The sequence below is a fragment of the Cebus imitator genome, unplaced genomic scaffold (genome assembly GCF_001604975.1).
Source record: "Cebus imitator isolate Cc_AM_T3 unplaced genomic scaffold, Cebus_imitator-1.0 Scaffold97, whole genome shotgun sequence".
Taxonomy (NCBI): Eukaryota; Metazoa; Chordata; class Mammalia; order Primates; family Cebidae; genus Cebus; species Cebus imitator.
The window spans coordinates 6,061,902-6,079,439 of record NW_016107412.1 but is presented as its reverse complement, the minus strand read 5'-3'; the positions used below and the strand labels follow the sequence as shown (position 1 = coordinate 6,079,439).

Sequence of the window (17,538 nt, the reverse complement as noted above, 5' to 3'; positions counted from 1 at the left end):
GTCTCTACTAAAAATACAAAGAATTAGCTGGGCATGGTGGTGCATGCCTGTAATCCCAGCTACTCAGGAGGCTGAGGCAGGAGAATTGCCTGAACCCAGGAGGCAGAGGTTGCGGTGAGCCGAGATCGCGCCATTGCACTCCAGCCTAGGTAACATGAGTGAAACTCCGTCTCAAAAAAAAAAAAAAAAAAAAAAAAACCCACGCAGGTATAAGTAAACCCTAACCAGGGACTTACAACACAACGTATTAGCAGAAAATTATATTCTCAGATGAACCTTTGCTTTCCTATACATAAATAATAAATATGCTTGACTTAGGAACAGCAACAAAACCACTCTTGGCACAGAAGAATGCAAAAGTGATTATGTCATTAACTTATAGTAATATTTGTACTTTTTATCCAATTCCAAACTTATGAAATACATATCAAGTTTTGAAAACTCAAATATGCAAATCTTTTTAATGCAAACTACAATTCAAAGAGTGTGAAGAGGTAGATTTTTAATTTTTCAGTGACAAATATCTAGTTGATATGGCATAAACCAAGAGAATGATTTCATAAGTACATATATACTCCTTGTCTTATAGAAGAAAGAGATAATACTAAATGATAACAGCAAGTGCCAATGCTATGACTAAGAGGGTGTTGTAAGTCATTCCTAGAAAAGATTCCTTTGAACAGGGTTTTAAAAAGACAACAGACTAAACGCCCTCCCTCTTACGGCCCGCTATTTCGAATTTTAGCCAATAGGGCATAAGGTCTTAAACTGCAGTTCACAAATATAGATCTTGTAAGAGGAGTCTATAAGTCCTTGAAACTTTGTGAATCTGTGTAAAAATTGTGTATCTGTATCTGTGTGTGCATACATGCATGTGGGTACATCCAGGCACAGAGGTTTCTTATCCTTTTTGGAGTCAAAAGCCTCTATGGTCGCCTATGGATCCCCTCTCTGAAAAGTTTTTAAATGCACAAAACACAAAGGATTGCCAATAAAAGAAAAAGAATTACGGTAACAAAATGGTTTTTAAAAATTAGAGCACGGTAATAAATATACTTCTTTAGCAACGTATTAGCTGATGAGAACTAACTGTCTAGGTAGACTGCTATAATCTTATTGTGAAGTAATTTTTATAACTTTTATAAATCTTTTTATAGATCTTAATTTTCTAGTAATAAAGAGCACAGATATTCTGCAGTATCTGCAACAATACAACGTGACATGAAAGTATCTGTGGTTTCTACTGGTGACATAGTCACAAGCACTGCTAATATTGCTGTGGTTTGTTACCTGTCTTCATAATTGAAGAAAATGCTAACTTTCTGTTTCAAGTTAAGAAAAACTTTTACCACTGGGTGTGGTGGCTCATGCCTGTAATCCCAGCACTTTGGGAGGCTGAGGCAGGAGGATCACTTGAGGCCAGGAGTTTAAGACCAACCAGGCCAACATGGTGAAACCCGATCTCTACCAAAAATATAAAAAATTAGCCGGGTATGGTGGCACACACCTGTAATCCCAGCTACTCGGGAGGCTGAGGCAGGAGAATTACTTGAATCCAGGAGGCAGAGTTGCAGTGAGCCGAGATTGTGCCACTGCACTCTAGCCTGGGTGACAGAGCAAGACTCTGTCTCAAAAAAAAAAAAGAAGAAAATGTTTTACCCATCCAAGTTCACAACCTTCCTGAGTTCTATGGATTCTAGATACTAAAGAACCTTTTCTTTCTGCCTTTATCAGTCTTTAAGGGGTTGATTTGTAAGCCTGCAGGAAGGGTAGAACATTAGACCACAAAGCCCTCAATGAGCACTGTGTGGACTGGCTCTAGGCCCTGCAGGCACAGAGCCCTGGAGAGTCCCAAGATGACAGGCAGAAGGAAAGGTGCTCCCTGAGGTAGAAGGGTCAAGGAGTGCTCTGGGATGTTCTAGAACTAAGGTTCAAATGTGTCTTACTATTAACTTTGTATTTTAACTTTCTGTAGGGTTCTTTATTCAGTGACTTAGAAGATACATAAAGCATAGCAAAAACTCATCAATCAGAAGTGGAGAAGAAAAAGGAAAGAGAAGAACAACATAGGGGCATAAAATTAAGTAGTGTCAGGCATAAAGCTAGTGTAAAAAAAAAAAGTAAGCCAAAAATTCACTTCGGAGCTTTCTGGCAGGCATCTTGAGGAGGAAAACCTGGATGGTCCCAAAATTCGCAGTTTCCAAAGGGATTGGACACACACATACACATACACACACACACACACACACACACACACCGAGCTCAGAAAAAATATAACCCTTCTGGTAGTAAAAACTAGACAGAAATGTCTCCCTATATATCTTTATAAAGAGAATAGAAAGAAAATCCCAGGCTAGACACAGCAGCTCACACCTGTAATCCCAGCAGTTTAGGAGGCCAAGGTGGGAGAATTGCTTGAGGCCAGGAGTTCAAGACCAGCCTAGGCAACATAGTGAGACCCATCTCTACCAAAAAAAAAAAAAATTAAAAATAAAGAAAATTCTAGCGATATTTATAAAGGGAATGTTGAAATTAATAAATAATCTCAATAATATCATTATAGTAGACACAATAGTGAGTTCCACAGAACTTTTAAAAATAATATTTTAATAAAACAATCACAATACAGCAAACACAATTCAATGGGGCTCATGAGGTACAGTTAGTACTCAGCTCTCTGAATTGAGACACATAGAGGTACATGCTAACAGGCCGTGGGCCTAAGCATCTCCTACATGAACACTGGCCCCCATTCTATATAGTGGAAGGTGGCAAATTTTTCTTAAAGGATCAAATAGTATATATTCTCAGCCTTGCTGGCCACACAGAAATACCCATCCTTGCTGCAAAAGCAGCCACAGACAATGTGTAAATGAATAGGCATGGTATGTTTCAAAAGCTTTATCTATAGACATCAAAATTTTAATTTCATATACTTTTTACACCACAAAATATAATTTTTCCTTTGACTTTTCCCCATCAATCTTTCAAATAGTGTACAAACCATTCTTAGCTTATAGGCCTACCAAAACAGGCAAGTGACTGTGGTTTGGCCCACAGGATATGATTTGCTAGCCCCTGGTCTACAAGACCGAGTTTTCCCCAAGATATCTCATTGTCACTATATCCCTCTCTTTCCTCAAGCCTTGGTCTATAACAACCTTTTTTCTTTTTAATAGTAACTGCTTCGACATTTAATCTGCAACTATACACAAAGGCAATCAGGATGCCATGTAGGTAGACATGGCTTCAGAATTTCTATGTTTAATGGATATAAAAAGGTAACCCAGGATGAACTAACAGCAAAGAAATGTCCTCATTAAAATAAACACACACAAAAAGGGTAGAAAACCTTGAATGTACAACTTTCTCTACTTCAAGGATCACATGTTAGTTTTTTAGAAGCATCCAAAAATATGTGTAATTAGCTAAATCACTTAATTCACGTTATATCATTTATATCACTAGTTCTCCCAATGAAAATGAAACTGTATAATGTTTCACAGCACACAGTTAACTTGGTGCAATCCAAATAAGAAACCCTTCTTTCCAAATATCATCCCAATATCCCTGAGCCTCTGTCTGTTCCTGGACAAAATATGGGACTTGGCCACTGAACTTGGCAAACTCGGGTTGTCTCTACTATTACATTGCCCCACGAGAAGACTGCAGGGAATTTATCTCATTTCTTTATTTTAGTGGCCTCATCTATGATTTGTAACACTTGTACTACCTATTGTGTAGAACTACAAGGAATAATTGATAAGATTGTATAAATAAGTCTTGATAAGCATGTTGAAGAAAAGGTATTATGCATGCCCAGAAGAACTCCGCTATAATATAAGGAGGTAGCAATTAACTTATGGCAATACAACGCGCATAAAATTGAGTCTCCTGAAATGTGTAACTGCAATCAGAAGATGTTCAAAGCCACACAATTATAGTGTTCAACCCAGGTTCCAGCTGCCCCTGTTAACACTAGCCCTGTTGGTATTCCACTGTAGGCTGTACTTTGCTACCTCTCTGTATTTTCTTTATATTTTTTCTCAGTTGATTCAGGTTATCAGGCTGTGTATACAAAACAATCTCCCTGAACCATGAATTAAAATTCTGAGCTGAGCAATGGAAATGCTGATGAAACCTCTAGTACAACCAGAGAACAGGCCCATAGCTTGTGGGGCTTTGGGAACTTGTAACTCATGAATGCTCGACTGTGCAGCACTCACATAATGAACAAGGCTGGGTCTAGAGTTACGTGTAAGTCACTGCAATTATTTCTAAAAACACTTATTCTTGAGTGCATGCATTCACCCACTAGAACACTGAAGCCTTGTATTCTTAAGGTGAAATGTTGGGTTCAATTCCAAAGACTACTGTTCCTAAAACTGGCCACAGAGCCTCATCTGAACTAACATTTATTGCCTTTTAATAGCATTTGCTAAAATCCCCATCTTCTAAAGATTATACAACATTCCAAAAAGCCTCTAAGGAAAATCCCTTTCAAAGTACCTGCATCATCCTTTTAGTCTGCAAATACAAAATTAAAATAATCAAAAGATCTTTTTGCATTCTCACAGTCATAGTATCCATTATATGCTATATTAACTGAAGAAAAAAAAGAATGATTGAAAACATGGCACTGTGTTCCAGCTCTCCCACTTAGGGATATGCATCCTGAGGCAAGTTACTTAGCCTCAACAAGCTTCAGAGTTCTCTACTATAACACAAGGACAAGAACTATTTCATAGGATATTGTGAGAAAGAGATCAGATACTGTATGGATAGTCCCTGAATAAATGCTTGTTCCCTTCTTCTATTTGGGAAACCCTGTTGGGTATACAAGGTGACTTTCTGAATCCCAAGGGATGTTACTATGTCAACAAGGATTAATAACATAGTGTGATGTGTAAAAGGCTTTTTGAGTCACAGCCTCAACACTGAGAAGAAAATGGAAGAAACTGGGTATTTATGATGACCCAGATTTTTCCATTTCCTAAATGTGCCTAACTGTGCAGAGACAACACATCCTTTAGACAGAATTTTGTATCCCACTGTGAAGACATAAATTCTGTGTTTCAATTTCTATGCAGTTGCCATGATTCTTTTTATTTAAATAATGCAACTCCTCTCAAGTAAAATACTTCAGTTTCATCCCCTGAAATACACTCAGCCAATGCTGCCCTCTTCAGCATGAGTATGGGCTCCATCTTTTTATACAGTCATCTCCTGGGAATAGGAATACGAACCTTCCTAGTACCTATCACTGAAATGCTAGCCCAGGATTGCTGAAAAACTTGGACTTCCCTTACTTATGTGTTAGAAGGAGACTACACTCCCATCTCTTTCTTTCAAACACCGTGGAACATACCTTTTACGATCCCATGATTTCTAAGTTCTCTTCATTGATCTCCAGTGAAATGGAAGCATTATCTGGTTGACAACATCCTTAAGCATTGACCTTGAATTGGGTCAAATTTTTATTGTGTGAAAAATGCACTGGTGTTCCAGTTTCTTTTTTATTATCTACAAATCATATTAATAATTACAACTTAGCTCAAGTATCAACAGCTTTAATGGACACAAATTATTCTGTTCACATTTGTTGAATGCTGACACAGCCATAAGAGAGGGAATAAAAACTATTACCCATACAGTTTTGAGTCTGAAAACCAAGAAAATTTATTTTCTAAGTATTCACCTTATGTTACCATAAAGAAAGAAATGTGTGTGATAGTGAGGGTAACATGTATTTATAAATTTATGCCATTTACTCTTTTTTTAATAAATGTGCTGGGGAATATTTCTCAATAGAATTCATTATTATTATCTTGAGATATTAGCAGTAGACAGTTGCCAGAATATTTCACAAATGGAGCAGTAGTACATTACTAGTTACCTAATCTAGCTGTGTTGGCTACATGGCATGAAGTCTCATGGTCTCTATGAAATAAACATCTTATTAACTACAGAGAAGTTAATAAAATTCTGGCTTCTCCTTTGGATAACTCTCTAAAGACCCATTTCGGTTAAATGAGTTCCCTTCTAACTATTTATTCACAAACTTGCTTCATAAAATGGTGAAGAGTCAATCAATGAGTTAACGTACAGGTCAGTGCTCAATAAATGATGGCAATGAACAGAACACAACAGAGTAGGAATTTCCTAACAAAACATGCTCTAAAAAAGAAACTTCAGATAAATATGCAAATTCCACAATTGGAATTTTAATGTCTAGGTTTTATTTGATGTCTTCTTATTCTGTTGGCTAACTTAAACACAAAGGACAAATGAAAAGATATTTTAGTTATGATTTGGTTATTTTTTAGTAACTACTCAAAACATGGTTGTACGAGTGAACCAATGGCCCAAGGGCCATAATTACTCACATAATTTAGGAAAGCACTCTTTATTGGGAGTCAGCAGGTTAGGTCCTGGGAGGACCACACATGGTTACTATAATCGACTTCATAGTACTTTGTGAACTTAGGAAGCAATGGAAATGGATTGATTTAGAAGTAAAACAGAACTGAGGCTTTGGTTATAACTGAACTTGGTCCAGCCTTTACTGAATACAACTTCATCTGCATTGCATGCTATCTAATCAATGACATCCTTTTTTTTTTTTTTTTTTTTTTGATAAAATGATTAAACCATTTGAGAAGGTTTAAGGAAGACTTGAGTGAGGTGGGAAAGGGTTGAATTTTCTAAAGAGAAACAGTCCTGCCAATCAAAAATATTTCAAAATAGTCAAGTTACATCTTTCAAATAGTGCTTTTTGGTCTATATTTTCTGTCCCCAGAATGCCACAACAAAATGCTAAAGCTAAGTCAGAGTGTAATGAACCAACTCGGAGGAAGTTTTGTTTATGGAAAATATTTCTTGGTGGATGAAAGAGGAAATACAGCTGAAGAAAATCATAGAGAAAAGTGATAAGTGTGTGGTGGAGTGATCAGAGTTCTAGCTTAGTGAGAGTATCCCCACCCAGTCAGCCCAAAGAATGGCTGTAGAGCCTAGCACAGCTCTTAACGCTGTATATCGACTGTCATATAAAGCGCTTGAAGGTAAGCTCTTAATTTTCCTTCCAGAAGTAAATACTAGAATTCTTTTTAAACACACACACACACACACACACACACACACACACACACAGATTTTTTTAAGTAGAGACAGCCTTAATATAGAGTAAATAATGTTAACTTAGTAGAAAAATGAATGAAGAAATGTAAGAAAAGTTAACAGGGAACTTTATTGCTTTTGGCACAAGGCCACCGCAAGGCTTACTGGGCAGAACGTTGACAAATATAAAGGTGTGGGTGGAGTGCCTCGATTAGAAAAGGCAAACGCTGTGTTTAGAATAGACTTAAAGACAGTGAATAGACTAAAAACTATAAAAAGAATATAAAGCTTTAATAGCTATTATTAATTATACAGAGTTCCTGGTTTAGTCATTCAATAAATATTGAGTGAGTGAGGCAAACAAATACATAAGTGACAGGAACTGAAAAAGGAAAGGATTTTAGAGATCTTAAGGAAACAAACTAACACACATGGGACTCCAGCAGAGAACAAAAAGTTAATTCAGATTTTTAACACTAGCAAATGCAGGAAAATAAAAATCATCACTAATGTCTTGAGTTGTTGACTTGGCTGGAAATTGGGAAGGCATGAATTATTCATAAATTAATAATGATTCTCGGAGGGTATAGATGAAGAAAGTTTATAGGGATAAAATCTCAGATTTTCTTCTAGGTGATTTAAATCCATAAAGTCTACAAATGACTTTAAAACCACATACTCAACATAAAATTTTTTAAAAAGTAATTATGGTATGGGACTGGATGTAGATGCTTGGTAGATAAAAATTAATACTTTTCATAATAAATCAATAATAAAACATAAAGTAGGTGTTAACTAGACATTTAAATCAAATATTGACTAACATTGAAATTATCACTACTAATGATGCAGCAATTGACATAATATATTTATGTAACTGTTTTAAAAATTTTTATTGTCACAGGCTATATGCTTTTATTGCCAAAAGTTAATATTTGATGCTATACAAATTGAATTTGTCATGCTTATATTACAGTCATGCCTGCACGATGTCAATTATAGCAAAATCAACTTCAGTCATAAATTTGAAATCTAGAAAGGGATGTTGGTAAGATTTTAAAGGAAGTCATATCAGTCAACTGATGGAATCTATTTTATACACCAGTGTCATCAGAAGCAAGTTATATTTCAAGTTTTAATATAGTGGCTCTTTTGCACAGAGAAAAAAAATTCACCTTGTGCACCAATTTATTGTTTCTTTGTTTGTTTTGTTGAGGTTTTTTTGAGACAGAGTCTCACTCTGTCACCCTGGCTGGAGTGTAGTGGCATGATCATGGCTTACGTAGCCTTGACCTCCAATGCTCAGGTGATCCCAACCTCAGCCTCCTGGATAGCTGGGACTATAGGCCCGCACCACTACAGCTGACTAATTTTTCGTATTTTTGTAGAGATGAGGTTCCCTGCACTCAAGTGATCCACCAGCCTCAGCTTCTCAAAGTGGTGGGATTAAAGGCATGAGCCACCACACCCAGACAATTTATTGTAAATTTTTCAAAAATTTGGGGATCAAAAAGACAGGAAAAGAGAACAAGAAGACAAAATTTGTATAGAATCCAATGCTTATGATAAACCAATTAACCTTCCTGAAAAGCTTTAATCTTTATTAAAAGAGAAGCAGGCCAGCACGGTGGCTCACGCCTATAATCCCAGCACTTTGGGAGGCCAAGCATGTGGATCATGAGGTCAGACGTTCGAGACAGTCTGGCCAATTTGGTGAAACCCTGTTTCTACTAAAATTACCAAAATTAGCTGGGTGTGGTGGCACATGCTGGTAGTCCTAGATACTCAGGAGGCCAACGCAGGAGAACTGCTTGAACCCAAGAGGTGGAGGTTGCAGTGAGCCGAGATCGCACTCCAGCCTGGGCAACAGAGCAAGATTCTGTCTCAAAAAAAAAAAAAAAAAAAAAGAGAGAGAGAGAGAGAAGAAAAGCAAGCTTGGGTGCCTGTCTGAGTCTGAAACAGGGAGTAGTGTCCTGCCCTGGTGCTGAGCTTGGGGAAGAAGAAGGCCAAATTGCCCTGGGGGCTCTGAAAGCAGAGGGCATTGGGTGTGCTTCTGATCTCAGAGGAAAAGAGGGTGGGTTCCAGCAGCCCCTAGAGCTCCTCCAAGTCCCTGCATGGTCACAGCAAAGTAGGAAACTAGTTCCCACACTCCTGGAGTACTAGGGACATGTCAAGGACCTTAACTAATCACACCAAATTCATCCCCACAACCTCAGAGTTGAGCTGAAGCAACAAAATGGCCTCAGGGTACCCAGGAAAGCATGAAAGAAGTAAGGAGAACTGTTTAAACTGAAAGGGCCTTTCAGACAAGAATGCACTTGAACTGGACCAACACTAAGGATCAGACAGGACAGTGCACATCTCTAAGGATGTCTGCATAGGCAGAGACCACCAAGACAAGGTGAGCACTCCCCACTCTATGCTGTAGTACATCCTAGGGAAAAAAGGATTAAATTAAATATTTTTGACTAGCTATGTTCATAAAGTACTCCTTTTATGAGAGTGACACAGGTCTGGTCAGGTATAGGTATGACAGGAGATGGTAATGATTCACAGGAATCTAGAAGAAGTGGCAGTTTCTATTTCAAGCAGTGATGGGTTAGGTTATTCAGATTGATGCTTCCACTAAAAATAACTATAAATGCTGGTAATGATGTAAAATAATCTGATTTAAAACTATAGGCCAGGTACGGTGGCTCACACCTGTAATCCCAGTACTTTGGGAGGCAAGTGGATCACCTGAGGTCAGGAGTTTGAGATGAGCCTGGCCAACATGGTGAAACCCTATCTCTACTAAAAATCCAAAAATTAGCCTGGCATGATGGTGCATGCCTGTAATCCCAGTACTTGGGAGGCTGAGGCATGAGAATTGCTTTAACTTGGAAGGAGGAGGTTGCAGTGAGCCAAGATCATGCCACCGCACTTGAGCCTGGGTGACAGAGCAAGACTCCATCAAAAAAAAAATTAAAACAACAAATAGCTGACAAAATAGGAAGGAACTATGAGGCCAAAATCTGGAAGAAAGCAGGAACTCAAAGAGCTAAGTAAGCAGAGAGGCACTTTTATCCTTGTAGGGGCATATTTGCTGAGAGGAGCATAAGTAAACTGATTTTGACAGCTTCACTGAGGGAGGTGGAACAGAAATCAAAGCCCAGAACCCACTCAAGTGAAAAGTAAAAAAGGTCTTCTTCAAGTTAAGCTGGGCTCCTAAACACTACACTCTAAAAATACGGGTGAACCAGAATAAACCTACCTCCCACTCAGAGAGACTGCAAGGACAGTTGTCTTGGCATAGAAAGTGAGTGTAAAAGGGTAGGGTGGTCCCTGGAAAGCTGTATTCACAAGCACGAGGAGGTGCAAAATAGCAATCCAAGTTCACATCACCTAGGTCTTTAAAAAGTGGTAAATTTAAGTTAAAGAAGTCCTAGGCTAGAAGTGGGGCCAGATACCTGGCAGAAACAAAAGGAAATCCTCTCTAAAAACACAGCCATTCATCCCAGGCCTCAAAGAATCTCTGAAAGGAATTTTTCAGTAGTAATGACAAATATACAGTCAAAAATAACCAAGCACGCAAAGACAGAGAAAAGGAGTGAGGAATCTTGGAAAAATGTAGCTCCTAAGAGGAAATACATCCTCTAATGAATTCTGTAGCCATTTAACTCATGCATTTATTCAATGACTATTGAACACCTCATCTGTGCCAGGATCAATGTCAGGTGCTGGGCATAGATACTGTTTCAAGTGTCATATGAAGAAATCACCCAGGGGCTAAAAAACCAGTTGAGCTAGCATTATATTTATGTTTATTTACCTTTAGTTTCTGCATTTTCCTAAGACTTCCAAACACAAAGCCTAATGAGTGTCCATTACTGCTTAGTGATAGATTTTGAAATAAACAGAAATCGCCTAGGAGTGAGACTGACATCATTGATGCCTTTCTCAGACTCTCATTCCCTAAATGTTCCATGTTAGAGCTAAGCCTAATTATGTCCTAAGCAAACCACAGAGCCACATGCATCAACAGAAAAATGATAAAAGACAAAGATAACTATCTCAAAGAAATATACAACTGAGTTAACCACATTTATCTTTTAACTGTACCAAAGTCCAAGCAGATAATCTAATAAATGGTGATGGCATGAATTGGGAAACACTAATTTTAAGGTAGATATAGGAATAGTTGAAGGCACAGGAAGGGTGGAGAGAAGCTAGTCTAATATTTACTTTATGCATGGATTATTTTTCTTGGCCACAGTTGTTGGCAAAAACTCATTGATACTCTGGTACCTCTATACTAATTGTCAGCCAGTGTCTTCTATCCAGCTTTTCACAATAAGAATTCAAATGGCCACCTCTATATTTCTGCATTTGTTTTACCCTTATTAAATATTCTGGTTGGCCAGGTTGGAAGGCCAAGGCAGAAGGATCACTTCAGCTCAGGAGTTCGAGACTGGCCAGAGCAACATAGTGAGATCTCATTTCTACAAAAAAACAAACAAATAAAAAAATACAAAACTTTAAAAGTTAGCCAGGCATGATAGTGTGCACCTGTAGTCCCAGGCACTTGGGAGGCTGAGGCAGGAGGCTCACTTGAGCCTAGGAGGTCAAGACTACAGTAACCCATTATAGCATCACTGCACTCCAGCCTAGGTGACAGAGACCCTGTGTCAAAACAAACAAACAAAAATTCTGGTTGTTGTCATTTACTGAGCCTTCAAAACAGTATGATACGTGCTTTTTTTTTTTCTTTTTATGTATGCCAAACCATGACAATATAGTTTAATACAAAAACAAAAAAATAGCTGCAGCATATGAGGCACTAACTCCGGGCCTGGCACTGTGCAAGACAATTTTTAGGAGTTATTTACTTCTCACAACAATTGTAAGGGGTAAGTTATTATTACCCACATTTTACAGATGGGAAAACTATGGGCCAGAGCAGTTATATCCTGAAACAGAAGTACAGAGGGAGCAAGAGCGTGAGTTTTGATGCTGGACAGATCTGAATTTCAGTAGCGCCCTGACCCTGGTGTTTCTCCTCCCCTGAAGTCAAAGCTGTTTCCTGAGAAGAGGGCTGCTGAGGGGATGAGATGAAATCCCATATGTCTGAGTGTCTGGCCTCTAGGAAGTGCTTGTTTCTCCCTCCCTCCAGTGGTTGCTCATCTAGAAATTCCTGTCTTGCCTTAGGTAGTGCCTTTACATAGTTTTAAAAGTAATTACTTCTGGCCAGGCATGGTGGCTCATGCCTGCAATCCCAGCACTTTGGGAAGTCAAGGCAGGTGGATCACCTGAGGTCAGGAGTTTGAGACCAGCCCTGGCCAATATGGCAAAACCCTGTCTCTACTAAAAATACAAAAATTAGTCGGGCATGGTGGTGCATGCTTGTAGTCTCAGCTACTTGGGTGGCTGAGGCAGGAGAATCGCTTGAACCGGGGAGGCAGAGTTTGCAGTGAGCCAAGATTGTATCACTGCACTCTAGCCTGGGTGACAGAGCGAGACTCCATCTAAAAAAAAAAGTAGCTACTTCTAGAAAAATAATGTCAAACTGTACACAGTTCTGAAAATAAGGAAAAGGTAATTAGCAGGGCATGACGGCAGGTGCTTGTAATCCCTGCAAGGCTAAGGCAAGAGAACGGCTTAAACCCAGGAGGTGGAGGTTGCAATGGGCCAAGATCACGCCACTGCACTCCAGCCTAGGTGACTGAGTAAATCCCTGTATCGAAGAAAAAAGAAAACAAATAAGGAAAAGGTGGATGGATAATCCCTTACATCCATGGAGAACACTGTGGTTTTCAGTATCTTTTCACTCCTTTGTAATCATTGTCTTGTTTGACCCTTCAGAAAATAACTTAATATTTCAGTCAATGTTTTCAGATTGGGTGTCTCCAGAACAAAACAACACTGTCCATGGGCCTTGGAAAATGATAATCCGGGAAATGATGCAAGAGGAAGGGCCCAGGCCTTTGCCTTCCCTTCTTTCCAGTCCCCTAGAAGCAGCCTGTTCCTTTCCCTCTCCTGGGTGTCTATGTGTGTGTCTAGGGGGCAGGGGTGGAAGGGTAGCCAGGGTTGGAGGTAAGTCAGGGGTTGAAGGGATGAAGGGATGAATGTGACTGGTAGCTGTTTCTCTGGTTTCCATGGTGAAGATGTATAGCACAGAAGGAATGTGCTACCTTCCTTTATAAAAGAACATTTAGTTTTCCTAAAGCTTATGAAAAAAATCATCCTACACTCTTTCAATTAAACCAAAACTATCTACTTTTCCTAGAGTGGTCTGAACTGAAGGTCAGTATTCATCCAGAGAGTTTGGCCAAAAAAACCTGGAAAAGAGGTATCTCCTTTTTCCCCTCCCCCACCAGTATACCACCTGGCACACAGTAGGTACTCAACAAATATTTGAAGTTACTGTAGTGGCTGCTGTGTGAATTAACTGTCTTCTGTTGACAACGAAGTAAACAATGCGATGATTCCTATAAGTCTCTAAGAAGGTCAGCCCAACTTCTCTCCTAAGCTAGCTTTAGGTCAAGACTGACTTACCAAATAATTGATTAGTGCAGAGATCACACAAGGGGACAGATTTTGCTTTGGCCTGCAAGGTTTCAAAACACATTTTGAATTAACATTTAAAGCCTGAGAGATTTCATATGCATTTACAGCTGGCTTGCTGTAAATAGTACCAATAGTACCTATCTAGCCCTATTGGGAACTTGGCTTGGTGCCTGGGTTATAACTGTGTTAGACTAAATCAAAATTCAGAAAAGTTCCATTTCAGTTAGCTGTTTCAGGAGTTAATTTAACGCTGCATAAAACAGACACACACATACACCCACCCGACAAAAAATAGAAGATTCAGAATATGTAAATACAAAAACCAAACCCTCCAGCCCTCAAATTCCTCACTGCTTGTGACTATGTAGAGCCCCACAGTTGATTTGTAATGACCCTGTTCTCAAACCGTCCTCTTCTTGGGCTCCTGCCAACTGGAGCATGAAGAGGAGAGACCACCCCAGCCCTTTCTAATGCTCCACAAAGCCCCGTATCCCAACTGAGAAGGAATTCTTGATACAAGCTGGAAGGTGGGAATTAAAACCCCACTGATATAAAAAGCTACTAGCACAGCAGCTTGCCATTTAGAAGACACTATTTCGGATTTTACAGAAATTAATCACATTAAATAGGAATAACATACAAGTGATTTTCATTTATTATTTTTAAAATATGTTACAACGCAGAGAGTCCCCCACCTAAAAATTACTTCTGTGAAAGGCAGCTGGATTTTGATGAACGTCCCTTCCCAAATTGATGCCACCTACATCCTGGACCCTCCTGCTGGTCCAGTATGATCCCCAGAAGCCGCAGAGCCCCCACTCCATTCTCTTGCTGCTCAAGTGACACTTCTAGCCCTGCATGACTCCTCCACACTCCTTCCCCACTTCTTGGTTTTATGTTTTGTTTTTTTTTTAAACTTCTCCCCCGGCCCACCACAAATACACCTCAAAGATATTTTGGTATACACATTATATAAGAATAGAAATAAATATTTATCGGGCACCTACTATTTGCCCATCGCAAGTCTACCTATTAGAGAGAGGTGAACCCATTCGGTAACCAGTACAATCATCTGAGGCTTGCAGGATGGTGGCTGAAAATGGTCCGTTTAGCGGCCAGACTGCTGAGTGGGATTTTATCAAGGCTTGCTGACCACATCTGACGTCGCCCCACTTCTGTCTAGAAGGCTCCTTCCAAATCTAAGAGTCTATGATCACTGCTCTCGTTTTTTCCCCCCCAGCTTTATTGGGGTATAATTGACAAATAGAGCTGCTGCCATTTTTAAGAATGCAAAATTGATAGGTGCCCATGTTGCTGGGAAAGAAACTTTTCTTTTTGACACACCCTCATTTTCCCCATTAAAAGAGGACAGCTCAGATTAATTCTGGGTAAAACCGCGCCTCCTCAACACAGTCCCCTCATCTTACTCCACCAAACCGAGGGGTACCCCCATCCCTCATTACTGAACTCGAGATGCCACCCAATGCTGATAGGGAGCAGAATCGAACTACAGGGCTAAATCCCGCCAGTGTAGAAATGCAATTTCCTCCAGTTAGCCTCGATAATTGCAGTTTCCTCTATGATCCGTCATTAAAGCCCACTCCAAGGAAGTTCCATAGACAAAACCCCAGACAGCAGACCTGGCAGACCTGGAGTCAGCTCGATCTGGTCCGAGAGCCTACAGAAGAAAAGGCGGGTCTGGAAGCGCTCCTGAGAAAGAAAGGGGATTTCCTGTCCCTGGTCCTGGATCTTGATAGGGACCCACTTGGGAAGCTCGGGGTCTCTCGCGGGCGTGTCGACCTCGCAGGGTGGAGAGGGGCTGCCCCGGGAATCCCACACACAGCCTGGCTCTCCTGCTTCCCTCCGTGCCCTCTTCTTCCTCCTCCTCCTCCTCCCGGGGAGGGTGGCACCCGAGTGCCGAGGGTCTGGGGGGCGCGGGCCCGCGCGTGCAGCACGGCGTAGGGGAGGGAAGCCGGCGCCTGGAAGCCTACCGTCTTCTGCTTCTTGATCCCGGACATGCTGGCTGGCTGCGGGGAGCCTGTGTCCCGGGAACGCAGGGACGGCTGCGGCGGCTGCCGGACTCCCGGGAAGGAGGTATAAAAAGGCTCCGCAGACACGTCGCACTTCCCTTGACCAGCCCCCTTCTACTCCTCCTCCCGCCACGCTCCTCTCCGCCCCGTCGGCTCAGCAAGCAGCTCCCAGCCCCGGCGATCCGGCCGCGGCCGCCTGGGCGGGTCCCCAGCCCGGCCCCTACTCTCGGGCGCGCGCTCCGCCGGCCCCGGTCCCCGGAGAGACCTTGCAGCGGAGCCGCAGACCCGCGCGTCCCCGGGCGCCGGCCCCGGGTCAAGTCCACCCCGCCCGCCCCACCCCGAGAGGGTCCCAGAGCGTCCTCCGCTCCCCCACCAGCCCCCCACGCCAATTCAAGGAAGTCTTCCTGCATGCAGGGCCTAAGAGAGCTTATTCGGTTAAGGGCACGGATGTTAAAGCTGCCAGCTTTGTTGGCGGGGTCCTCATAGGCAGTAGTGAAAACGAAGGTCCATATTCGTGGATCCTTAGAGAGCACTCCGCTGAGCTCTGCCTTAATCCTCATGCGCCCCCTCCATCCTGCCCCAGCCCCGGCCTGGGTAGCAAGTCCTACTATCTTCCCATTTTACAAACGAGGCAATTGAGGCTTTCAGACTTTGCCAAGATTATATGCCAAATGAGGGGATTCAAATCCAGGCTGTCAGCCTCCATCAGCAGTGCGGGCTTTCTCCACCAGCATCGTGATAATGCCCAAGGCTCACAGCTTGTCTGTTCACTCACTACGCATTGTGCTGAAGAGGTTACATGCACTTCCTCCACTCTCATCACAGCAGTATCTTCAGGTTACAGGTCTGGGCCTGCAGAAGCACGGCCCCTCCTCATCACGTCAAGCAAGTGCCAATGGCCAGTGGAAGCCCGGTGACTTGTTTCAGTCCATCCCCAAAGTGGCACTTCTGTCCCACCGGAATGGGCCCTGAGGAGGAGGCAAAGGAGGCACACCCTGAGCAGGCTTAGGCCTAGGACTCCAAGGTTTTACCAGAAGTCAGTATGAGGCAACCCTCTGAAAGAAAAATGTCAAGGCCAAGTAGAAGTGAGGGAGAGAAGCTCTAGTGACAAGCACTTTGGGGGCAGTCACTGGGTCTCACACCCCTTGTACCTTAACGGACTCCTTGTACAATGCCACAAACGGATGGATATGACCATACCGTCGAAAGAACTAAGGCGACACACAAGGGCCACACTTCTCATTCCCACTCTAGTGTTCTGCTGTGAAAGGGTTGGAGTAATAGTTTAAGGAGGTGAGGGATGAGACTTTTCTTTCATACCTAATTGTATTTCTGGAAGACAGCCAGCTTTCCAGACAGACCCTTGATCTGAGTATTCATTGAGTGCCCTTCACCATGGGAAGGTGGGAATGAAAAATAAATCAGAATTCAGAAACTTAAAAGGCAGCCTGCATGGCTGTACAGTCTTGAGTTGTTAGCTGATTTATTTTCTTATTCACTTCGAGTAAACTGCCACCACTCCCTTCCAATGTAAGCTGCTAGGGGCAAATACTGGGTTTGAGTTACTGTTCTGCAAACAAACTAGCCTATTTTAAATGTACATGAAGTTTAAACAGCAACATCCTATTCTTATTTCATTGGAGAAATTCTTCTAGTTTCCACCATATCTCAGACTCTGTTCGATTTTGCCCTAAGAGAAGGTAAAGTTAAGTGTGAATTGAAAAACAGCAATGTGCAGCTGGGTGCAGTGGCTCATGCCTGTAATCCCAGCACTTTGGGATGCCAAAGCGGATGGATCATCTGAGGGTCAGGAGTTCGAGACCAGCCTGACCAGTATGATGAAACC

The 17,538-nt window shown here is 41.5% G+C and overlaps 1 protein-coding gene and 1 pseudogene across 2 annotated transcripts in view; one reads left to right on the top strand and one right to left on the bottom strand.

Annotated features, from left to right (window-relative positions):
* PAPSS2 (3'-phosphoadenosine 5'-phosphosulfate synthase 2) overlaps positions 1-15,955 on the bottom strand; it is an 88,916-nt gene extending 72,961 nt beyond the window's left edge. For both annotated transcript variants that reach the window (XM_017536369.2, XM_017536370.2), the window contains exon 1: positions 15,654-15,955. In XM_017536369.2, the coding sequence (XP_017391858.1) occupies positions 15,654-15,680 (27 nt within the window). In that variant the 5' untranslated portion in view covers positions 15,681-15,955. The remainder of the gene's footprint in view (positions 1-15,653) is intronic.
* The window catches only part of LOC108309799, an 80,009-nt pseudogene continuing 78,149 nt past the window's right edge, over positions 15,679-17,538 (top strand).